Source organism: Juglans regia, chromosome 3 (assembly GCF_001411555.2).
Source record: "Juglans regia cultivar Chandler chromosome 3, Walnut 2.0, whole genome shotgun sequence".
NCBI classification, from domain to species: domain Eukaryota; kingdom Viridiplantae; phylum Streptophyta; class Magnoliopsida; order Fagales; family Juglandaceae; genus Juglans; species Juglans regia.
In genome coordinates, this window is record NC_049903.1 from 31,187,068 (window position 1) to 31,212,665 (window position 25,598).

At 36.2% G+C, this 25,598-nt stretch overlaps 2 protein-coding genes and 1 pseudogene across 3 annotated transcripts; all 3 read left to right on the top strand.

Moving 5' to 3' along the window:
* Window positions 1-2,323: 2,323 nt before the first annotated feature.
* On the top strand, window positions 2,324-7,487 carry LOC109010013 (NADPH-dependent aldo-keto reductase, chloroplastic-like). The gene is made up of 7 exons (XM_035689012.1): window positions 2,324-2,699; window positions 3,715-3,765; window positions 5,202-5,278; window positions 5,396-5,483; window positions 5,752-6,027; window positions 6,210-6,455; window positions 7,173-7,487. Exons 1-7 carry the CDS (start codon window positions 2,580-2,582, stop codon window positions 7,257-7,259), a joined length of 945 nt encoding a protein of 314 aa, XP_035544905.1. The 5' UTR covers window positions 2,324-2,579; the 3' UTR covers window positions 7,260-7,487.
* Window positions 7,488-13,644: 6,157 nt separating this feature from the next.
* Window positions 13,645-16,951, top strand: LOC108981008 (NADPH-dependent aldo-keto reductase, chloroplastic-like). 2 transcript variants are annotated; one of them, XM_035688808.1, is made up of 7 exons: window positions 13,669-13,929; window positions 14,082-14,132; window positions 14,737-14,813; window positions 14,942-15,029; window positions 15,385-15,660; window positions 15,822-16,070; window positions 16,616-16,951. In XM_035688808.1, the coding sequence occupies exons 1-7, from the start codon at window positions 13,804-13,806 to the stop codon at window positions 16,703-16,705; spliced, it is 957 nt and encodes a 318-aa protein (XP_035544701.1). In that variant the 5' UTR covers window positions 13,669-13,803; the 3' UTR covers window positions 16,706-16,951. The 2 variants fall into 2 exon arrangements, with proteins under 2 accessions (XP_035544702.1, XP_035544701.1); XM_035688809.1 differs by lacking the exons at window positions 14,737-14,813; window positions 14,942-15,029 and having other exon boundaries at window positions 13,645-13,929.
* A 7,456-nt stretch (window positions 16,952-24,407) lies between these two features.
* LOC108981009 overlaps window positions 24,408-25,598 on the top strand; it is a 36,394-nt pseudogene continuing 35,203 nt past the window's right edge.

The window sequence follows — 25,598 nt, forward strand, 5'->3', positions numbered from 1 at the left end:
AAGATCCTGACAGCTTCGATGAAAAGTTTCAGGATCTTTTTGGGTAAAGTTCATGATTTTTTTTTTTAAGTACATTTGTCATATGTATTGGAAATAATTTCTTCAAAAATTCAGTTTGCATTTCCTGCCATGTGCCTATGGTTATAGGTCTTAATGAATTCAACCATGTTAGCCTTATCTTTCAAGGAAAATGGAAACAATTTTAGTCTAATAACCTCCTCAGTGCATGTCCGGTCCATGAATATAGAACAAATCTCTTTAAACTCTTTGATATGAAGGTAAAGGTTCTCATATTCCGTGCCATGAAAATGTGGAATCAATAGAATCATTCCGGATTTGAAATTAAAGGCGTTTGCATTCAAAGATTGGATTATGCATGAGAGTGTGCTAGTTCTGACAGGTTGTAAGTAATATCTAAGTGTCATGTTCTAATTTACTACTTCCCTATCATGATTCTCATTTTCAGCCATGGTGCTATTAGTGTCAGAAAATGATTCAAGAGAAAGTGATACTAAGGTAAAAGATGCTAGTGATTCTGTCCTAACCAATCGAGAAGTTTGGTCCCTAGTCCAACCAGTCATACAAACAAGAGCAGAAAATAAAAGAATATGTAAGACAAACAGAACAAAAAAAATAAAGACGAATGTCACCTAAATTGTGAAGAGGTTCACAACACTACAAACATCTTCTTAGCAGCAAGGGAATGCTCTGATAAACACTAGTTGTCCTCGGCAACGATGCTAAAAACTTGATGGTCTTCTAAATCTGTCTTCCAAGTGCAGAAGCTATCAAAGTAGTACATGGATGAGTTCCATGGTCATTTTCATAGGGACAATAGTGTTTATGTTGAGCAAACATATAATGAAGTGTATTTTGTGTGAGGAACTTGTTTGTGAAAGGGCTATTTACATAACTAAGAAAAGAAACAAGAAAATTATATTTATGTACTAATTTGGAGTGTATTAATGAAGAATGGTTTGGATCTTTTCTTTATTTTTTTTTTAATAATTTTCTGAATGCTTGTAAACTTAAAAAAAATGGAAATTAAAAGAAATGAGAAAAGAAATGAATGCTAGAGAAATGGGTGTAAGGAATTAGAAATTGCAAAAAAATTAAACACTTAAAAGACAATATACCAAACACCTAAACTGCAGGTGTCATCCTTTCACATATTGACAATGAAAAATGCTAAAATCTCTCTTCTACTCAACCACTAACCCATACGTAAGGATCATGATTGGAAAATGTAATAAATCATGCACAAGTCATATCTTAGCCCCAAATTTCCTATTGAGTTGTAAAGCCAGTTGAACAATAAAAGAAGACTATCAAAATCTTAAATCAGATCAAGCATCGGTTGTGCCTAGCATCTACAACAGATCAAAATGCATGGGAAAGAATTCCAAACTTCTCTAAATATAACAGCATTACAACTCAATAAGTTGTGAAATGAAAATCAAAGAAAAAATAAGCAAAGTCAAGCCAATCTATTTCTGGATTACTCCGCACAACCTAGGCTTAAAAATTTAGCCTAACATCTTTGAATCCAAATACTTCCTCCACATTTTTGAATCTATCCGAAAGAAAATAAAGAACAGTAATCGCCCCCAAAACAGGGGTCTGAAACCAAAAATAAAAAAGAAAATAAAACGAAGAGAGGCGAAAAATAAAACTAAAAACTACTAAAAAAAGAGAGAGAGCCCCGCATGGAAAATGTCTTCCTTTTATACCGTGCATGATCTCCCTTCTATTCTCCTTTGCGTGATCTACACCTCTGGGCCCATGCGATCGTGCGAGTGCCCTCCAGTGCGTTCTTCTCGTTCTAGCCCCTGCAGTCCGTGTCCTTCTCTGCTTGTGAGACCACGATCCAGCCCCTACACTCCCGCTTGAGTTGCTGTAGACCAACGTTGAAGCCAAATCGTGCCATAGCTGTCCGCGTGCATGAATTTTTAGATGCTGCTCCACTTCACACTAGTGGATATATGTCCCTTAGTGAATCCCATGCTCGGGTTCTTAATTCCAAAATTACCTCTATAACAATTAGTTAAGTGTTCAGCATATAAGGATAAAATAGAAAGATTAACTTTGGTATGTCTTAACGAAGTGAGTATCTCAACTGCATTACAAGCTTTTTAAGAGCAAAATATCATGATTTAACAATTGATCCCAATTTATAATTTATTGCATAATTAAGTGTTTAATTCATTTTTAGTTAAACAAGTTAGTCACTTTATCAACTTAATTACGTAGTTTTGACATTTTATCAGATATCACCTAAACGCAGCGTAAGAATCACATTTTGGATTCCGTTTTAAGTTCGACCCGTGAACAGCGAAGCCGTAACGATGTCACTAGCGGCACTAGCCTTTGAAACCACCGGCGAAGATACAATCTCGTCGCCACATGATCTCGCCACGTAGCAGGGAAGGACCAGTGCCTTCTCCGGCCTTCTCTTATGGGCTTAGGGGCTTATATAGTATGAAAGCCGGAGTGTCACACGGTCTCCCTTACTTGCTACTCTGCGTCCTTCCATTTGAGTATCAGCTTGGTGTGGACATACGAATCGAGGAGGTCTGAAAATGGCGGACGGAATTCGCTTCTTTCAATTGAACACCGGCGCTAAGATCCCTTCGGTAGGGATGGGGACGTGGCGGGCGGACGCTGGACGCGTCGGCGGAGCCTTGACCACTGCCATTAAGGTCTTCTTTTTACACCTTCTTTATAAATGAACTAGTGGCCGCATGCCATCACGTTTCTAATTTATAAGAAAAATGACGATGATTATGATGGTGGTGAATTTTTTGTGCTCTTAAGAGTAATGGATATTTCGGTATATAATTTATAAGAAAGATGAAAAAAATCCGTGCTTTAGTTAACTGAGTGCCATGAGAAGTAGAGTAACTTTACGATTTCTTATGGAACTTTTCAAAATCTTTGATATGTTCCCTTCCCCCATCAATTATTTAAGTTCGAGCCATATATTTTACTAGGTTTTGCTTTCTTTTATTATTGCTTGTCCATGTCATGCACTATTCAAAGAAAAACTTCTGAGATTCCTCCGGTGGTATAGGGATTCTCCCCATGTTTTGGCTTTGGATTTGAAACTTATGTGAATCCAGTTGGTTACTTTGAAAATCAGGTAAATACTGAAAAGTTGACAAGGCCGAAGCCAAATTCATGTACTTTGTTTTCTCTGCTTAAAAACAAAGTACCTAAGGAAATACAATGGTAGTCACTAAGCAGAATTCTGGTCCGAGATCAAATTTTCAATCCGTTTTTTGCCCAAGACCCCTTCGGTTGGTATGAGATGTGGCAGTCCGACCCTGGTGCCTTCAGCAACACCATTACCACCGCCATCAGGGTTTTTTGCTTCTAAAACGATTTCGAACATGTGTACCTAGTTGCATAAAAAATGAAACAGGATTCTTTTTATGACTGTTGGTTGGTTTTCTTGTGACGAGTAATCAAAACGCTGGTAATAATTAGAAGAAAATTGCGTAGTTGGATTAAGGAAATATGATTTGGCATGGTTGGGTTAGGTATTTGATGACTTTTCTTCATTAAAAAATTATAATATCTTTTCTTTTGTATTTTTGTTTTTAACAACTGTCAAAGCTCTTCACAACCTTTTTTCTTTATCATTACAAAAACATATGGTTTTGCAGTTTCCCTGCAGCTGATATATTATTAGTGGTTAGTTTGTGCCTATTGCAGGTTGGATATCGGCATATTGATTGTGCTAAACTTTATGGAAATGAGAAGGAGGTAATTTTGCATAGTACCAAACCGATCATCATCATCGTTTCTTTCTCTGTTTTGTTTCTTTTTGTCTGTTAATGGTTTATATATACGGTATACCATCTTACTTGCCATTTCATATAATGGCATTTTGTTTAGTCATCTGACTCTGGTGCGATCTACCATAGTTGGTCCCTTTTTCCCGGAAAATTATGGCAATGATTTTCATCATAATTGAAAATCTATACATACTTGAAAGAATAACCAGTTATCTCAAGTTGCAGGGGGCTATCAGGTGCATTTTCACCTTTCATATTACTGTATTGCATCTCAAGCTTGCCACTTGATTTACAAAGACATTGCTGAAGACTAGCAATTCCCTTTTGTAATATAGATTTGTTATTGGAAGTTGCTTTAACCTTTTTGGCATGGCTCATTATTAAATGCTTATTGTCATCCTTACCTATTAAAACAAAAAAAAATGTTTTTTGTCATCCACAAAAACAGGGCAGTGTAAGAGATTTAGGTGACGTTAACAGTCACGTTGAATATGTTTGTTTGACTTAAGAGCATCTGCAGAGTTTTCTCGTATCATATGCTGTTTTAGGAACTCCTACATGGTAGATATAGATATTGAATGCTAGTAGAATTTGGCATACAAGTGATTGTAAAGTGTAAATTTGGGTAGTTTATTTAGCACTAAAACTCTGATAGATGTACATCTAGTCTTCTTCTCTTTAGTTGCCTAACAAGATGAATAACAACCGACAACATGATCCTAGGAAATCCGCACCACATAAGTTAAATGCATTGATGTATGGTCACATGATCATTTGGTCATTTTAGATGTACAATACTTCCTCCTTAGCATGATTATTATTTATTTATATTCAGAAAAACATATTTTTGTCCACTCCTTCCATTCATCTTCCCATTTATGTACTTTCGGTAAATATCAACATTCAGCTACTATGGTTGACCTCTTTTTCTTGCTTGTGCAAAGATACTTTTTCGAGTAATGAAACATCTTTCTTAGTTTCTTTTTTTCTCCCCTTAGACAGAAAGCTATAGATTTGTATTATATTATGCTAAACAGGAAAAGCATATTCTGTCAGCATTGATTGTATCAATATTCTGTTCATGAATCTATGGTGAGAACTTAGCTAAATTGCTTCACCTTGATTTTGATGACAGTTAAAAAAGGAAAGAGATCCCCTTAAGTTGTTGCCTGAACTTGAGAGCCTCAAGTGTGGGAGAGACTCATGAAGTGGGCCTTACATCATTTCTTGCTACTCGTATAAATATTTCAGGCAGTATTAAATGAATAATAATTTCTGGAGAGCCACTTTATGTGTTTATCTTTCTCCCACTTGAGGCCCTCAAGTTCAGGTAAAAACTTGCGGGAACCTTGATCCGTTAAAAAGTGTATAGTCATGTTGTGACCTAATTTCTGGATTATCTAGATTGGGTCTGCTTTAAAGAAGCTGTTTAATGAGGGAGTAGTGGAGCGTGAGGACTTATGGATCACCTCCAAACTCTGGTTTGTCTAATACTTGACTTGAAACCGCACTATGATTTCACTAACATTGTTTACTGATTCCTAGCATAGTTTCATGAATTTTTTTCATTGTCTAAATTGAGCTATATTTATTTGTAGGTGTACTGATCACGCGCCAGATGATGTGCCAAAGGCATTAGATAAAACTTTGATGGACTTGCAACTTGACTATCTGGATCTGTATCTCGTATGTACTAAGCTATAACCTTCCATGAATTACAGTCTGATGTCTACTTATCAAAACAAATTACAGTCTGGTGACTAACACCATGACATGAGTTGCCTTTGGACTCTTGGAGTCCAACTAGGTTAATGATATATCATGCCATGCTTCATCCATGACATAGATCAAGAGAAATCCAGAGACAGAGACTTTGGGAGTCTCACTGGAATTTTTCTTTTCATTTCATTATTAGACAACTCTCAGTTGCTAAGTTGGTTAATTTCTTATGCAGATCCACTGGCCCGTTAGAATGAGAAAGGATTCGGTTGGCTATAAGCCTGAAAATGTTATCCAACCCGACATACCAAGTACATGGAGAGCAATGGAGGTGCTTTATGATTCTGGCAAGGCTCGAGCTATTGGAGTGAGCAATTTTTCTTCAAAGAAGCTTGGGGATCTGTTGGAGGTAGCACGAGTGCCTCCAGCTGTTAACCAAGTGGAGTGTCACCCCTCATGGCAGCAGCCAGGATTACATGCATTTTGTAAATCAAAAGGAGTTCACTTATCTGTGAGTATGCAGATATAAAGTGGTTTATAATTTCTATGTGCTGAATGCCAAAAGGTGCATAATTTATTAAGTACAATAGACTAGTGGCAAGAGCTTTAGAAACAAAATGGATCTATTTTTCATTTATACGAGCTTTGAACCACTATTTCCTGTTCTTTATTTGATGAGCTTTTTCTTTTCAGGGGTATACTCCTTTGGGTGCCCCTGGTAGGTGGTCTAAGAACGAGGTGCTTCAGAATCCAATTCTCCTTATGATCGCAGAGAAGTTGGGGAAGACTCCTGCACAAGTGGCTCTTCGTTGGGGGCTGCAGATGGGTCACAGCATACTGCCTAAGAGCACAAACGAGGAAAGGATCAAAGAAAATCTTGAAGTTTTTGATTGGTCTATACCCAAAGATTTGTTTACCAAGTTCTCGGAAATTGAGCAGGTAATTAACCTTGCAGTACTCACCATTCTAGGTGTGCATTGCGAGAATATATCTTTCTTTGAACCTTCTTATCAAAATATAATTCTACGAGTTACAGCCCTCCTTGCCGAGGGCTTGTGCACCCCCAGAATTAGTTGGGATGCTGTTCTCGGATACCCCGGTGCCAATAAAAAATAATTCTACGACTTACAGCCATTGGTCTTGCCATCCCTGTTAGATACTTTATTTTGAAAACATGTTTTAAGATGATTTGCGGATCCTTGGCTGGCCGTTTGTATTCTAATCACTTATTCTTGGTCCACTTTGTTAGCAGAGAGTGGGATGACTCAGTAGTTTCTATAGTACACTAGGATATAAAATGACTGTAAATTAAGGGCGCTGCATTTGTTTATAGTACTTGGGTCCCATGTTGTTTGGCATGTATTAAGTCCTAAGTTTGAATCTGAATATAGATCCACTTTAAAACTTTTAAATAATATTCAGATCCACTTTAAACTTTTAAATATTAGCCACTTAAGAATTCATTGAATTCCCTAGTGTGGCTCTAGGCTATGGCTCAATTCGACTTGAGAGAGCGTCTGCCGCTTCCAATCGTCTAGTTATCAGCGAATGGAGTGCTATTATCATCACGCCCAAGTAGGAAGACCACCTCGGGTTGCTCTCTCCTACCCTTTAATTCCCTGCTAAAAAAATGACTGAATTTGTTTATTCATGCAGGAGAGGCTTTGTAAGGGTACTGCATATGTCCATGAGACCTTTGGTGCCTACAAGACCATTGAAGAACTTTGGGATGGTGAGCTGTGAGCAGACATTTGGTTTCTGCGATTATTGTAGTTTTCATTGACCTTACTGATTAAAAATTACTTGATTTTCAATGCGTTGAGGCTTGAGCCGTTTTGGCCTCAGAAATTAAAGTAAACTAGTCGGATTTTTAATTGTGTTTATAATTTAATCATGAAGTTGTTTAAACGTGGAATTACTCGATTACTAATTGTAATTAATAGTTTATAAAGAAAGAAAACGAAGCATTATAGATGACAGAATATGAAGTGTTCCAAGTTTTTTAAAATCTAAGTTGTCTAGTATTTATTTACATGATCTTTCAAATTATTTTAAATTAATAGACCAAATTCGTTGACTTTTTCATGCGAGAGTGGATGGCGTGGCTCGATAGAGACGGGAGGTTCGAGGGATAATTTTGATTAAAGTAGAAACCAAATGGTAATTAGTCATTAAAAACCAAAATTGACCAACAATAAAATAGTTGAAACTTGAAAGTCTTCAATAATATTTAAACAAATAAATGATGAAATTAATTAAGATAACAACCGACAATAGGGTTGCACAAAAGAACTGAGAAATTGAAGGACTCGATTAAAATCACCCGGCCCAACTTGACCTATCTGGTTGGGTCTCCGCGACTATGAACGGGTTTTTATCTTCGGTGTCGACCCATCCGTATAAATACTAACTTCTCCTCAGGCTCAAACCCTAACCGGCCAAATATTTTGCAAATTTCTCACCTCCACTTGCCTTCATCAACGTAGAATAAAGTAAATTCCATTTCACTACAACCATCAATGCAGCAAATTTCTCACCGCCAATGCAGCCATTTCCTCGGGTTAGAGTGTTGCTTCAGCTTACTCAATGGCAAAGCAAAATAAAGCAGAGCAGGTTGAAGCTCTTCGTCTTCGTTCATCGTGGATACGACGTCGTTGAAGTCCATCTCTTCAAGCAAATGTGGGGTTCTTTTGCAGAACATAAGAAGCCTGAACAATCGAAGCAGATTGTCTTGTAATTAGATGAGCTTGGTTGTGGCGATGTCCGTTGAACAGGACGAACTACAAATAACCATTTGTGTTGTGCCAACCGGATCCGATTCCAATGAGTCAGGAAAAAAAAAAACTAGACGATTGAAGTGGACGATGAATGAGATCGAGGATGTAGTTTGGGAAAGGAGAAATTATGGAGATCGAATGTTGTGTAACACTTCACTACTGCAGGTTGGGATTTAAAAGGGGGTTTCTCATTTCAAACCAAACTTCTTCATCCCTTTCGTCTTGTTCCTTCCCGAGCCCTCCAAGATTCTACCTTTCTTACCTCTCAAACTGCTGACTATAACATGTTGGAACCCTAGATCTGAAAACAGAAGACTCGAGTTGAAGATGAAGTGGAGAAGGCAATTGGGCTGAGGTCGTGGGCTTCGTTGCAGCGTCTATTGAAGGCTTGGGTTGGGAACTGTGGGTTTCTTCGGTAAATGTCGGGTCATATGGGTTCGACTCGATTCCATTTTTCTCGAGTCGGATTAGATTGGTTTGGCGCCTTAAATAAGTGCTTTCGGGTCGGGTATAAACCCGGTTGTTTCATGCCGGGTTGCAGGCCTAACCGACATGGTGTAACAAAATAGAGAAGATCACTTCAAAAATCCTATATGGAAATATGTAATAAGTAAAGTGAAATATAGTCATATGTTATGTAAAAACTACACACTTAATTTAAAAAAGAGTGGGAACAATCGTTAAAAATTATTATTTCACGTGAGTCTTAAATTTACTTATTTAAAAAAAAAATAGTATGCGGCGCTTGTACAACCCATAATTGTATCTAATATTATTCATGTTTAATGGGTAAAACAATATTTGCTTAGCATGTTAGGTTGAGAAGTGATTTGTTCATGATTTTGCAGACAGGTCAACAAAGAAGTATTTGTACCTGTATTGGATGTTGTACTCGAAACATGTTTGAATTAGGATATTTGTATCTATAGAAGGTGCGTGTGCTGGTTTGCTCTTGTCCAGCATCCATTAGTCCAATAACGCCTTAATAACAAAAAGAGGAAAATGAAGTAATAAATTGTGATGTATTTACTTTATTTTTCTTCAAAAGAGTGGGGAGTGGTGCTTTCTCATTTGGGCGTGGCCATAAGGGCCCTCACTTGTTGCGGCATGTTCGAATTAAGTCATAGCTATTAATCTCGGAAGAAGCAGCCCATCACTCCAATCTCACTAAGTGCCAGCATGCAAAGGCTCCCACAATATGACATCTAGTTCACAGATCTTAGTACTAGGGTTGTACGAAAACCGATGGAATTGGCCGTCGTCAATGTGAAACAGTTGCCGGAGTCTGGATCTGACCGAAACCAACAGAGAATTGGTCGACCAACGATAGAAAATTGATGAAATTGAGTCGGCCGGTTTGCCAAACCGGCCGATAGATAATATATATATTATATATGGAAAAAACTCTAGGCCAATTAGGTGTCTTCACCTTTTTTACACCAGCTAATAACATCTCAACAAGTATGAGACTTATGTGATTTATGATATGGACTAGTGTATTAAATAATCCCTCTCATTTATCTCATCTTCCCCATGCACTCTCCCCTCTTTCCCTTTCTTTCTCTCACCAGCACCATCTACTAATTTCCTCTCCCTAGAGCCAAAACAAAAACATTTTGATAATTTCTTGTTTGCTAGTGTTTTAGCTTTTCATCATTCCAAAACAAAAACATCATGGTCTTATGTGCTCAAATCTTCAACAATACAGCAAATCTTCTGCTAACACCCAATAAAAGCAAATCTTCATCAATCAATATATCATTGAAATTCTCATGATTTATCTTAAAATATCCTACTAACACCCACCCACCCACACACACGCACAGTGTACTAGTACTGCTCAAATAACCAAGGAAATGGTATGTTTCTTCTTTATAAAATCATGACAACAAGCGATGTGTTGCCACTGAAAGTTACTATATTACAGACGCCTATGAGTTTTAGGTGCAGGTACCAAAAGCTAAAAACCCAATTTCAGGTGCAGGCATAAATTTCAGGATGTCTTGGTTTTACCATTGCATTATTAGTTAGTACAAAATCATATTATATGACATATCAGCCCATGAATTTTTCACATTTTCTCTGTAGTCAAACAGAAATCAAAATGCAACAAAATCAAGATGTGATCTGAGTCTGGTTGAGGGGCAAAAAATTGGAGGAGAAGTAGAGAGAGAGAGAGAGAGGAGGGGGGAAGAGATCGGTCAAAGAGAAAACAAAATAACGTGATCACCTACATGCGACTTATTCTCTAATTTGTTGCAATCTATACATGGTAGTGTCTTATTCGTGGGGTGTAAAAGAGGGTTTCTCACCCGACTAACTGGTAGCTTCTCCCATTATATATATATATATATATCTCTCTCTTACATAAAACAACAGTGAAATGATGTCTTTTTACAAGTATCGTTTAGATAAAAAATTAGATTGAAATGATGGGAGTCGTTTCAATTTAGAGTTTAATACCTCATTCCCTTATTCTTCTTCTCTCGATTCTCATATCAAACTCTCTCTCTCCTTTTTTACGCAGCGGCGCAGTGCTCCGCCATCTGCCTCTCATCTCTCTCTCTCTCATCGTGATGCGGAAGTGGACACGACACCATTCTCTCTCTCTTTCTAAGTTTTTATCTCATCGCAAGCTGAAGGGACATCAACGACCGACCAGGATCACTCTGAAATCGATGTCGCCGGTTTTCTCCCCCTTTTATTGGCTGGTTTTAAACATGTATATAAGTGCTTGGTTCGGTTTCAGTTTTGGACCGAAATCGAATTCCTACAGTCAGTTTTCACTCCTAGATTTTACAAGGTAAGTTGTTTTGAACTTGTGACTGCGTGCAAGGGAGAGAAGAACGATCTCCGAACCTTTGCTAACTAGACTACCACCTTGATGGTTTGTGATGTATTTACTTAATGATTAGTAATGCTATATACTTCCCCAAAAAAGTAATTTTTCTTGATTAGCCCATCTAAAGAACTCCAAACTGTGTGGAAACAATACTTGATACTTGATACTTGATACCAGTAACTGCAACAAAAATAAAAAACGATTACTTTTTTTCGTCTTATCCATAAAGAATAATTAGAGAGAGACGAAAATGAATGGGAAAAATCCGTTCAGTTTTATTTTTTAAATTTTTATTTGGTATATAAATGGACTATTCACTCAACTAAACATTTAGAAAGAAAAGAAAAAAAAAAACCTAAAAACCCTATATAAATACAAAATCCACATAAGAGAAAATTTGATTTTTTAATGACAGACTCAACCAAAATTTGAATAAAAACCAATAAAACTATCTTAAATCTGAATCTATGAATACTTTAAAACTCGTTTGGAAAGTGAGATGATATTAGAATTTTATGAATAGAAATGGTTTGTGAATAATTTTGAAATAATTTGAATTAAAATGTTTTATTGGATTTTTGAAAAGAAGAGAGAAAAAGTTGAAGAAAAATATGTTAAAAATATAATTTTTAACATTATTTTTGTTTTGAGATTTAAAAAAGTAGTATTGTTTATGTGGTTTGTTAGAAAATTTGGAAAATTTGAAATGATTAGATAATAATTAGATGAAAAAATTGAAAACTTAAAATTAAAAGTAGTTTGTGTTGAGTAATTTTTGGACATGAAATTATGAAAAATTTTGAGATGATATATCACAGTTCCCATGCAAGCACGGGTGTGTTTGGTTGTTGAAATCAACTCAACTTATCTTAACTCATCTCAAACCAATCATTTATGAGACACATTACTTTTTTGATTCTGTAAAAAAGTTAAACTTATCTTAGCTTACTTCATATATTTAAACACATATTACAACCTATTTATATTTAAAAACATCTCAATAGGATTCATAAACTATTACTATTTACATAACTACTCAAATTATTTGAGATCACTTCAACATACCTTAATTTAATTGTGCATATAATTTAATTCCGACTCTTTAAATTGTGGGCCTGCAATTGTTGCCCCAAATCCGATCGTCGCCAACTGCTGTCAATGTCGAGAAGAAGACCCGAATTCGATTATGATGAAAATCACAAAAATGAAGTAAATCAAAAGCTATGATTTTTAGCTAATATGTAGCATGCTTTTGTTATGAGATGCATAAGCTGTGGCAATGACTTGAGGGCACTGCAATAGTGAAGGGTGGTGAGTTGTACGGGGTTAGGGGTGTCAAATCGTGTTAACGGGTCGTATCGTGTCAGGACATGTATATTATACTATATAGGTTAACCCTAACCCGACCCGTTAAGCTTATCGTGTCAAAATCTCAAACCCTAACATGATCCAATAACATAACGGGTCGTGTCGTGTCAACCCGTTTTGACCTATTTATGTAAATGGATTGAAACAAACCCAAAATTAACCTCTTTAATCTAGTTAAGTTTAGCATAATTTTATATAAATGTTAAAATCACAATATCTATAAAAAATATAAATCTAACTACAAGTCCAAAATTACAATCTAAACAATAAAAATATCGAAATTAAAATCCCAACAATTTTATTTTTTAGGTATAAGGGTATAATTGTAATTTTAACTTTCTTAACGGGTCATAACGGGTTGACCCGTTATCAAGCCGTTAAGCTATCCTGTCTTAACGGGTCAACCCATTTTGACCCGAACCCGTTAAGGGTAAATCCCAACCCGCTTTTATCGTGTCATGTTCGTGTTAGGTTAATGAGTCGTGTCACATATTGATACCCTTATACGGGGTGTGAAGAAACTGAAGTTTAATAAGCAATGAAGGGCAAGTGATGGGCACATGATTCATTAAATGTAGTAGATCACGTGTATAGCCGTACTTACTCAATATAGATTACAAGAATACCCTTTCATTTGTAACTAGAATAACAATTGCTGAATTGTATAAATACTCTTCGTTTAGTTAATAAATCTATCTCAACTTATTTTAACTTATCATTATAATTTTTTTAAATTTTAATATAAAATATAATAAATAATTTAATTTTTTTAAAATTTAAAATAATAATAATATTAAAAATAATATTATAATAATATTTTATTATCTCAATTCAATTTAACTCAATTCAAGGTGAAGTTTTATTTGCAAAGGTTATTGAGAAAAGTCAAGGGGTTTCGAAGTTATTATATGGTCTTTCTTCCATCTAATTTTTTTTCCTTGTTTCTGTGCGAGTTTTAATTGATTTTCCCTTGAAGAAAAGTCAAGGGGAGGTAGTTGTGCATACTGTTCTGCACAACCATTTCCACAACTCTCAGTTTTTATTGGTCTCAAAGCTTCAGCTTATCAGGGAGAGTAGTTGTGCCATCAGTTTTTATTGGTCTCAAAGCCATTTACGTTTCACATCAGTATCCCCACTTGATCCATCTCTTTGAGGTCAAAGTTATCTTCCATCATAGATTAAATTTCTTCACCAAAAATAGAAGAAGAGAAAAACAAGTCTCGTACGTACCCATTTCATTGCGTTGACTCTCGTCCACTCTCTCCCTCCGTCTGATCTGCTTTCCCCATATTCTTGCACCATGGAAATGGCACACGAAATTCGGTTCTTCGAGTTGAACACGGGAGCTAAGATCCCTTCTTTGGGACTGGGGACGGCGCAGGTCGACCCCAGCCTCGTCGGTGAAGCCGTGGCCACTGCCATCAAGGTCTTCTTCGTTTCCTTCTTTATCTGCCGCTGTCGCCATTTTTAGGTTTTGGAGATTTTATGGACGTCATGATTAATTTTTGTGGTGTGAAAAGTAAAGAATAGCTTAATTAGCTCTCTAGCTACAAGCCAACATGTTTACTTGTGCTGCAGGTTGGATACCGCCATATTGATTGCGCTCAACTCTATGGCAATGAAAAGGAGGTAAAATATTTTCTGAAAACTTGGTGTCACTCGCCTTGAGCCTTTAGTATCGTCTAACTACGACCAAATTCTAAGCTATAGAATTGCTTTAGGTATCTGATACACTTGAAAAGGAGGTAATGAAAAGGAGGTAAAATATTTTCTGAAAACTTGGTGTCACTCGTCTTCAGCCTTTAGTATCGTCTCACTACGACCAAATTCTAAGCTATAGAATTGCTTTAGGTATCTGATACACTTGATGCTTTAGATCTTCCTACAGCATGAGTCGCATATTAGCCAACCAATTTGATTCAAGCTTGTGGACTATATATCTTTCATAGATGGAATTTACTTATAGATTCGAATACCCACCGCCTAGGCATTTTTTTCGGATTTCTATTTCGATGACATGGAAGGACGCCTTCATGAGTATTCCCAGTTAGTTTGCCATAGTGCGCATGCTGGGGTATGGGGCTAAGTGCTGACACATCCATTTTCTCTTTACTTAATTATTTTTTGATACGCACGAAATCGTTAGTAATGATGTTCTAAGTGATCTTGTTTTATTGCTAATTGAAATTGCTTAAGCTTTTGCAAGAATTGTACATGATCTGATTTCTTGTAGATTGGTCTCATTCTGAAGAAACTATTTGAAGATGGTGTGGTGAAGCGTGAGGATTTGTGGATTACCTCTAAACTCTGGTTTGTTTTATAGAGTAAAAAGTTTCCATTTAAAATGATAATGCTTTGTTCCTTATATGAGTTACTAACAGGATCTTTGATCTTATTTAGTACGTTTTCTTTACATCTAAAAATGAGATAATCCACAGGAGCACTGATCATGCACCTGAAGATGTTTCAGAGGCTTTGGATACTACTTTGCGAAACTTGCAACTTGATTATCTTGACTTGTACCTTGTATGTATCACTGATTAAAGCTTATGAGCGATTTGGATATCTACAAACTTGGTACACTAGTTTTTGCTTTTATACACCCTGCAGTCTTCTAACTTGTAGAAAGGCTTCCTAGAACTACCTATTGAAGGTGAAATAGAAGATTTTTTTTTTTAAATATAAAAAAAAAAAAGAAAAAAATTCCACGCATAGTTTTGACCAAGTCAAGGAATGCCTTGAGTGAGTTGAGTCTGCTTCTATTCTTCTCAGAAAATTACACTTTGAGATATTAGTATTGACATGATCATTTTCTTCTCGATGATTTGGTATTGAGGACATTATTTATCTGTGACTAAATGATGCTGCTCAACTTTTTAAGATCCATTTGCCAGTCCGGATGAAGAAGGGGTCAATAGGCATTCAACCAGAAAACCTCATTCAACCAGATATACCTTGCACGTGGAAAGCAATGGAAGCACTCTACGTTTCTGGAAAGGCTCGAGCTATTGGAGTCAGCAATTTCTCTTCAAAGAAGCTTGGCCATCTGTTGGACGTAGCACGGGTGCCTCCTGCTGTTAACCAAGTGGAATGCCACCCTTCATGGCAGCAGCCAGGATTACATGCATTTTGTAAATCCAAGGGAGTTCACTTATCTGTGAGTTTATACGCAAATTTTGAAATGCTCAGTATTTTAAGATGGTTTATCTATTTTTGAGGAGGCAAATCTTATGTGAAGAGTTGAATATTTTTTATTTCTATAATTGAAGGTTTTAAGATTGTTAAAAATGGTAACACTGTGATGTTTTCTTTATCTAGGGATATTCGCCATTAGGCTCTCCTGGCAGTTCGTGGGTCAAGAGTGACGTTCTTAAGAATCCAATTCTAGGTATGGTTGCAGAGAAAGTAGGCAAAACTCCTGCACAAGTAGCCCTTCGTTGGGGCCTGCAAACGGGTCATAGTGTGCTTCCAAAGAGTACAGATGAAGGAAGGATTAAGGACAACTTTGATATCTTCAACTGGTCTATACCTGAAGTCTCGCTCGCCAAATTGTCCGAAATTGAGCAGGCATGTATTCAGTTAGACATTGTCTTTCTAGATTATACTTCAGGACTTAACTGCACCATTTTTTTTCATGGCCAATTCTATATATAGCTTTTACCAGCTTATACAGTCGCTATTTCCAACGAATATGTTATGATCAAGTGAATTGACCCTTTTAAGTTTTGTTGCGATCATTTGCTTAGGGATTGCTCGTGTTCTCATAGACTTGCGCTCTTGTACTACTTTTTTGTTAAATAAAAACTTTCTTATCGATTAAAAAAAAAAAAGTTTTGTTGCGATCATATCGTTATAATGGGTGGCTTTACAGCCAAAGGTCTTCAAAATTTTTTTTTTTTTTCATCCATGTATTTTTTAATAATTTTTATAAAAATAAAAAAATAATAATACTATTAAAAAGTACTTCCTTAAAAAATAAAGAAATCACAGCGGAGTGCATTTTTCTATGCTAATTCCCTCGATGATGCTTTTACTGGGTCTCTGAAGGATTTTGTATGAGGTCGAATGAATATGGTATGATGACGATTATGTTCCCGATGTTTATTTTGCAGGAAAGATTGATGACAGGGGACTCCTTCTTTGTCCATGAGACTTGTGGTCCGTACAGGACTGTTGAGGAATTATGGGATGGCGAAATATGAGCAGCGAGATAACTGCTGCAGGTTCATTAGAAAAAGTGGGCAAAGTGTTGTCACGTTCCCGATGTTTATTCTGTTTTTCTTTTTTTTTTTTCTTTTTCTTTTGATATTTCGAGGGATTTGAAATTGCCACTCTCACTCTTCAAATCTGTATCTTAAAGCTTGCTTGACTTCCACTTGGTAAAGATTGTTTTTGTCAAAGTTTTAGCTAATAAAAGGTGTAATGATGTACCATCAACTCGTTTGTAATTTGAGTGTTTTTGTGTTTTTATTTTTAATTTTTTTAATAAATTACTTGACATTATATGGTGGTGTCACTTAGGATCATTTGAGTGATAAGTTTTAGATGATTAAAGGGTATTATTTTATAAATTTCATCTAATCGGCAGCACATTTTCAATATAATAAATTGGTACTGCTCAAATAACCAGGAAAATGGTATGTTTCTTCTCTATAAAATCATGACGACAAGTGATGTGTTGGCACTGAAAGTTACTATATTACTAATGCCTATGAGTTTTAGGTGCAGTTATTAAAAGCTAAAACCCAATTTCTGGTGCAGGCATAAATTTTAGGGTGTCTTGATTTTACCATTGCATTATTAGTTAGTGCAAAATCATACTATATGAGATATCAATCCATGAATTTTTCACATTTTTTCCGCAGTCAAACAGAAATTAAAATGCAACAAAATCAAGATGTGATCTGAGTCTGGTTGAGGGGCAAAAAATCGGAGAAGCAGGGAGAGAGAGAGAGAAGGGGGGGGGGGGAAGAGATCGGGCAAAGAGAAAACAAAATAACGTGATCACCTGCATGCGGCTTATCTTCTAATTTGTTGCAATCTATATATGGTAGTGTCTTATTCGTGGGTGTAAAAGAGGGTTTCTCACTCGACTAGCTAGTAGCTTTTCCCATTATATATATATATATATATATCTCTTAGATAAAACGACAGTGAAATGACGTCTTTTTACAAGTATCGTTTAGACAAAAAATTAGATTGAAATGACAGGTATCGTTTCGATTTAGAGTTTAATACCCCCTTCCCTTATTCTTCTTCTCTCGATTCTCATATCAGACTCTCTCTCTCCTCTTTTACGCAGCGGTGTTGCACTCTGTCATCTGCTATTCATCTCTCTCTCTCTCTCTCTCTCATTGCACCTCCCATCTCTCTCTCTCATCGCGATGCAGAAGTGGACGTGACACCATTCTCTCTCTCTTTCTAAGTTTATGTCTCGTTGCGAGGCCGAAGGGACACCGACGACTAACCAGGATCACTCTGAAACTGACGTCACCGGTTTTCTCCCCCTTTTATTGGTCGTTTCTGACTTGTGACCGCATGCAAGGGAGGGAAGAACGATCTCCGAACCTTTGCCAACTAGACTACCACCTTGATGGTTTGTGATGTATTTACATAATGATTAGTAATGCTATATACTTCCCCCAAAAAAAGTAATTTTTCTTGATTAGCCCATCTAAAGAATTCCAAAATGTGCGGAAACAAAACAGCTTGATACTTGATACTAGTAGCAGCAACAAAAATAAAAAATGATTTCCTTTTTTCGTCTTATCCATAAGGAATAATTAGAGAGAGATGGAAATGAATGGGAAAAATCTCTTCAGATTTATTTTTTAAATTTTTATACGGTATATAAATGGACCTTTCACTCAACTAAACATTTGAAAAGAAAAGAAAAGAAAACAATACCTAAAAACCCTATATAAATATAAAATCCACATAAAAGAAAATTTGATTTTTTAAGGACGGACTCTATCAAAATTTGAATAAAAACCAATAAAACTATCTTAAATCTGAATCTATTAATACTTTAAAACTCATTTGGAAAGTGAGATGATATTAGAATTTTTTGAATAAAAATGGTTTGTGAATAGTTTTAAAATAATTTGAATTAAAATGTTTATTGGGTTTTTGAAAAGAATAGAGAAAAAGTTGAATAAAAATATTATAAAATAAAAATATTGTTAAGAATATAATTTTTAAGATTATTTTTGTTTTGAGATTTAAAAAAGTAGTATTGTTTATGTGTTTTGTTAGAAATTTTGGAAAACTTGTAATGATTAGATAATAATTAGATGAAAAAATTGAAATTTTAAAATTAAAAGTAGTTTGTGTTGAGTAATTTTTGGAAAGGAAAATCTGAAAAATTTTAAAATGATATATCACACTTCCCATGTAAGCACGGGTGTTTTTGGTTGTTGAAATCAACTCAACTTATCTTAACTCATCTCAAGCTAATTATTGAAGAGACACATTACTTTTTTGACTCTATAAAAAAGTTAAACTCATTTCAACCTACTTCATATATTTAAACTCATATGTCAACCTATTTACATTCAAACACATCTCAATAGGATCCACAAACTATTACTATTTACATAACCACTTAAATTATTTGAGATCACCTCAACATACCTTAATTTAATTCTGCATATAATTTAATTCTGACTCTTTAAATTGTGGGCCTGCAATTGCTGCCCCAAATCCGATCGCCGCGAACCGCTGTCAATGTGGAAGAAGGAGACCTGAATTCGATTATGATGAAAATCACAAAAATGAAGTAAATCAAAACCTGTGTGTTTTAGCTAATATGCAACATGCTTCTGTTATGAGATGCATAAGCTGTGGCATGTTTGAGGGCAGTGCAGTAGTGAAGGGTGGTGAGTCGTACGGGGTGTGAAGGAATTGAAGGTTAATAAGCAGTGAAGGGCACGTGATGGGCACATGATTCATTAAATGTAGTAGATTACGTGTATAGCCTTACTTACTTAGTGTAGATTATAAGAATACCCTTTCATTTGTAACTAGAATAGCGACTAGTAAATTGTATAAATACTGAAGCTTTTCCTGCAAAGGTTGTTGAGAAAATTCAACAAAGTCTTTCGTTTGGAGGAGTTTGATCCCTTGAAGATCAGAAGTTGTGCACTATATTTGTTCTTTGTTACAATTGACATCAGAACAATTCAAAATTTTGGGAAGATTTTTTCCAATTTTTGAGAATAATGGCATATGGGACTCGGCTCAAGGAGTTGGAAAACATGGTTTCGGGATTAAGGCAGCACAAAGAATAGCAAGAAAAGAGGGTGGAGGATCACTAGGGTGCTTTGGAGATGTTGAATTCAAAAATAGATGTGATGTTAAAAGCTGTGAATGGAGGAAGACTGGGATGTCAAAATGGTAATGGCAAATAGGAAGAAGGTCTTAATTTTGAGCATTCGGGGGTGTCGGCAGATATGAAATTTCATTCTATGAATTTAGAATTTCCAAGATTTGATAGGGAGAATCCAACTGGATAGATTTATAAGGAAAATCACTACTTTGCCTTAGACCCCATACCGGATGGGCAAAAGATTTTGATGTCCTCATTTTGTATAGAGGGAAATGCATTGATATGGTTTCAAGATGTTGAGAAAATTGGGATTTTCAATACTTGGAGTTCTTTTATTGATGCACTACAGTTAAGATTTGGGTGTTCATCTTTTGATGATCCCATAGATGCACTTACGAGATTAAAACAGAATACAACATTTTGAAGTAATCTCCAATAGATTAAAAGAGTTATCTGAGAATTAAAAATTAAGTTGTTTCTTGTGTGGGTTGAAAGTCGAGATAAGCCTGCCAGTGAGGATGTTACACCCTCAAAATCTTAATTCTGCCTTTGGATTAGGCCAGATCCAAGAGGAGTACATTCTCAGCACTAGAGGTGGAAGCAAGATAGGGAGTTATCAGGCTCCTTATGTATTAGTTCCAGTAGGGGCAATTTGACAAGTAGCAATGTTGGAAGATAGGAAAGTTCTTTTGCTGGAAAAATCAATCACTTCAAGCCTTCTTTGCCTGTGTCGAAAATTAATCTAGCTGAGATGAAGGAAAGAAGAGAAAAGGGCTTGTGTTAGTTTTGTGACAAGAAGTGGAATCCAAACCACAAGTGCAAGAAAGCAAGAATCTTTGTTATGGAAGGAATCGAGTTGTTTCAAGGAGGTGATGTGGAGGATTGTGAATTAGTAGAAGAGGGCGACAACACTACACTTGTGACGGGTGAAAATGAGGTCCCTGAAATATCTCTTCACGCCATTGCAGGTGGACGTTCTTTGAGCCCAAGAACTAAGAGAACTAATGGTAAGGTTCAAAACTGCTCTATGGTCATTCTTGTAGGCACAGGTAGTACCTATAATTTTCTTGATCCCGTTGTGATACCCCGTATTTTAGTATATTTTAACTAAATGATTTATTTTAATTAATTTAAATATTGGTTCTCTTGTTTTAAAATTTATTGGGTTTCTCGTTGGTTTATTTCATGATTTTTTAATTTGTGAAAATTATTTTGATATGCTTTCTATATATTAATTATTGTTATGCATTTAAATTACTTTTAATTTTAAATTAATTTATTGTTGGGTTAATTATTTTATTTTCATTTAATCACTACGTTTAAATTATTTTATTTGACTTGCTGTTTCGAAATCTTTTTCATTTGATCATTTGTGTGATATAAAATGTGAGGATTGGACCTCATTTATTAATTCCCTCACTCTTTCTTTTTTTTTTTTTCTTCTTTTCTTTTCTCCCCATTTTCTTTTCTCCTCTCTCTCTCTTCACTCCCACGCGCGGGGCCTCTGTTTCTCCCGTCCATGCACCGTCCACCCACTGCCGCCATGCACCTCCGTGGTCGTCACCGCCCCTCCTGTTCTCTTCCCCTCCGGCCGGCGACCACCCCCCTCTGTTCCCAGCCCCTCTAGCGCCGCCATTCTCCTCCACACACGGCATCAAGCCGTGGCACCTCTTGTGTTCGCACACCACCGTCGCGCTGCCATTGGCCACCATTTATTCACCACATCACCGGCCACCCCCCAGTTACCTAACACATCCATCCTCAGCTCTGATCCACCACCGGTGAAATTCATCCAACTCCATTTCCATTTTGGGCTTTTTAGACTTCAACCGCCCTCTACGCCGCCATCCACGGCCAATCACCACCACCATTAGCTTCACCGACATCCCTATGGCATTCCCTAGTAATCTCAAGTCTTCATTTGTCCCCGTTCAAAAGTTGAGTTTTGAGACCGATGACCTTTGTCCATTTTTCACGGTTACATTGTTGTGTCGCCACTTCTAGCACCTCCGTGATCATTCAAAAATTATATTATAGCGTTATAAGTATTTTCTCAAAAAACTTTTGTGATTTAAATGTATTTTTGCACTAATCCATTTTTACTGTAAATTGGTTGGTTATGCCGGACTGAGTCCGAGGAGTAAGGGGCGGTTGGATTGGATGATGGAGTTGTTTGTGTGATTGGTTTATGTTGAGATTTGTTGGCTATTTCGGATTTAAATATTGGTGTTTTGAATTTGACGTTGGTTATGGTGGATATTGATGATTTTAGAAAGTGATGATATATTTTTGGATTATGAGGGTTTTAAGTTTTAAAGAATTAAAATAGGTTATTTTAGAAGCTTAGGCATAAATATCGAAAATTACGTGATTATTTTTATAGGTGACAAGTTATAGTCGACTCGATATTTTTTAGGAAAATTCTGAAAAGCTAAGAAGTCTAGGTAAGTGGGATTCCTATGCTAAACTTTGCATAAAAATGAAATGAATTGTAGTCAATTTTGGAAAAATATGCATGTTTTGTTATGGAAAGAAATTCAAAACGACAACAATTATTTGTTCTGTATTACTCATAAAATTCTGTATAAGAATAAGATATTTTCTGACATGACTGGTGTAGACATGAGCTTATTTTTGGCATTCTATTTCTGAACTATGAAAAAATGAGCGAATATGAAAATTTAATAAATTTGCATGTGACGTGAAGATGTTCTGAATATGTTTTGGAAAATGTGAAATAATCTGAATTTTAGTACTCTGTTTTGATATGATTTGGCATCTGAAAAACTTTGGCATGACTTTCTGATTTTGTTCTGACTCTGATTCTGATTCTGATATAGTGATTCTGCTTCTGTTTTGCTATGATATGTGGCCCTGTCACGGGATATAATAGTGACCTCTGGCCCTGTCACAGTATACAATAGTGACCTCTGGCCCTACGAGATATAATAGTGGATTTCTGTTCTGAGTGCAATCGCTTTAATATTCATGGTGATTTATGTTCTGTTTGGCTTTCTGCAGAATGCACAACCCTACCACCGAGGTTAAACATGGCCTATGTTCTAATATGATAGGATAAGATAAAGATGTTCAGTCATGTTGTGCCAAATGAGTCTTTGAATATGAAAAGTTATTTTCTGAATATGAAATGTTTGAAATATCGCTCTGGATTTTTGATAATATGTATTTTTGAGATATGCATATTAAAAATTGAAATGTTTTGTTTCTGCATTCTGAACTCTGTGAAAATGCTCATGTTTACATACTAGCATATGTTCTCTGCTTACTGAGTTGTTGATAACTCATCCTCTTTATCTTCACAATATTTTCAGATGATTTTGGATTTTTCAGTTGGAGATCAAGACTATGAAGCATTGGGTGAGACGACTTAAGAATAGTAGATCAAGAATAGAAAGTTTTTTATGAGTATTAGTGATTTTTGTTAATTATATTGTTGAAATGTGAGTTTAAGTGATATGTAGAGAAGTTGATATGTGCTTGTGGTTACTGTATTGAGGATTTGACATATGAGTTTGTGTGGTTAATTAAATTTGAAGTGTTTACGTTTGATTTGAAACTTTTGGAAGTGTTTTAGTAATGTTGGAGTTGATTATCAAGTAATATGAGTTAACTCTCCGGATCTTCGGAAACGGGACGTTACACCTGTGGTATCTAGAAGAGTGGGATTAATAGTAAATTCTAAAGAATAGATTGAAGTTAGGGTGGCAAATAAGGAGAGAATAAGGAGTGAAGAAGGATAGAGAGGGTTCAATTTCATATGTAAGGGAATCAATTTCGTACTGATTTTTTTTTTTACTACCACTAGGGGTTGTGATGTAGTGGTAGGGATGCAATGGTTAACGATAAAATCCTTAAGAGGATTCTTTGGATTAATTGGCTATTATCGAAAGTTTATGAGAGGATATGGATTGATTGCTGCTCCCCTCACTAAGTTGTTAAAAAAAGATGCATTTTTGTGGAGACTTGAAGCTACACATGGCTATTATCAAAAGTTTATGAGAGGATATGGATTGATTGCTGCTCCCCTCACTGAGTTGTTAAAAAAAGATGCATTTCTGTGGGGACCTGGAGTTAGCTACTCAGGCTTTTAAGGCACAAAAGCAGGCTGTGACAATGACTTGAGGGCGATGCAGTAGTGAAGGGTGGTGAGTCGTATAAAGGACCAATGGGTGTGAAGAAACTGAAGTTTAATAAGCAATGAAGGTCATGTGATGGGCACATGATTCATATTACGTACGTGTATAGCCTTACTTACTCAATGCGGATTACAAGAATACATTTTCATTCGTAACTAGAATAACGACTACTGAATTGTATAAATACTGAAGCTGTAACAAAGATCAACAAGTACTTCCACCAGCCTATCAGTTTTTATGGGTCTCAAAGCTTCAGCCTATCAGGGAGAGAATGCACGAGAGGTAGTCCGCCACTACTTCCATCATAGATTAAATCTCCATCATACAAGTGATCTCGTACGTACCCTTTTCATTGCGTTCACTCTCGTCCACTCTCTCCCTCCGTCTGATCTGCTTTCCACTTATTCATGCTGCATGGAAATGGCACACGAAATTCGGTTCTTCGAGTTGAACACGGGAGCTAAGATCCCTTCTTTGGGACTGGGGACGGCGCAGGTCGACCCCAGCGTCGTCAGCGAAGCCTTGGCCACATCCATCAAGTTCTTCTTGGTTTCCTTCTTTATCTGCAGCTGTAGCCATTTTTAGGTTTTGGAGTTTAATGGACGTCATGATTAATTTTTGTGGTGTGAAAAGTAATGAATAGCTTAATTAGCTCTCAAGCTACAAGCCAACATGTGTTTAGTTGTGCTGCAGGTTGGATACCGCCATATTGATTGCGCTCAACTCTATGGCAATGAAAAGGAGGTAAAATATTTTCTGAAAACTTGGTGTCACTTGCCTTCAGCCTTTAGTATCGTCTCACTACGACCAATTTCTAAGCTATAGAATTGCTTTAGGTATCTGATACACTTGATGCTTTAGATCTTCCTACAGCATGAGTCGCATATTAGCCAACCAATTTGATTCAAGCTTGTGGACTATATATCTTTCATAGATGGAATTTACTTATAGATTCGAATACCCACCGCCTAGGCATTTTTTTCGGATTTCTATTTCGATGACATGGAAGGACGCCTTCATGAGTATTCCCAGTTAGTTTGCCATAGTGTGCATGCTGGGGTATGGGGCTAAGTGCTGACACATCCATTTTCTCTTTACTTAATTATTTTTTGATACGCACGAAATAGTTAGTAATGATGTTCTAAGTCTTGTTTTATTGCTAATTGAAATTGCTTAAGCTTTTGCAAGAATTGTACATGATCTGATTTCTTGTAGATTGGTCTCATTCTGAAGAAACTATTTGAAGATGGTGTGGTGAAGCGTGAGGATTTGTGGATTACCTCTAAACTCTGGTTTGTTTTATAGAGTAAAAAGTTTCCATTTAAAATGATAATGCTTTGTTCCTTATATGAGTTACTAACAGGATCTTTGATCTTATTTAGTACGTTTTCTTTACATCTAAAAATGAGATAATCCACAGGAGCACTGATCATGCATCTGAAGATGTTTCAGAGGCTTTGGATACTACTTTGCGAAACTTGCAACTTGATTATCTTGACTTGTACCTTGTATGTATCACTGATTAAAGCTTATGAGCGATTTGGATATCTATAAACTTGGTACACTAGTTTTGCTTTGATACACCCTGCAGTCTTCTAACTTTTAGAAAGG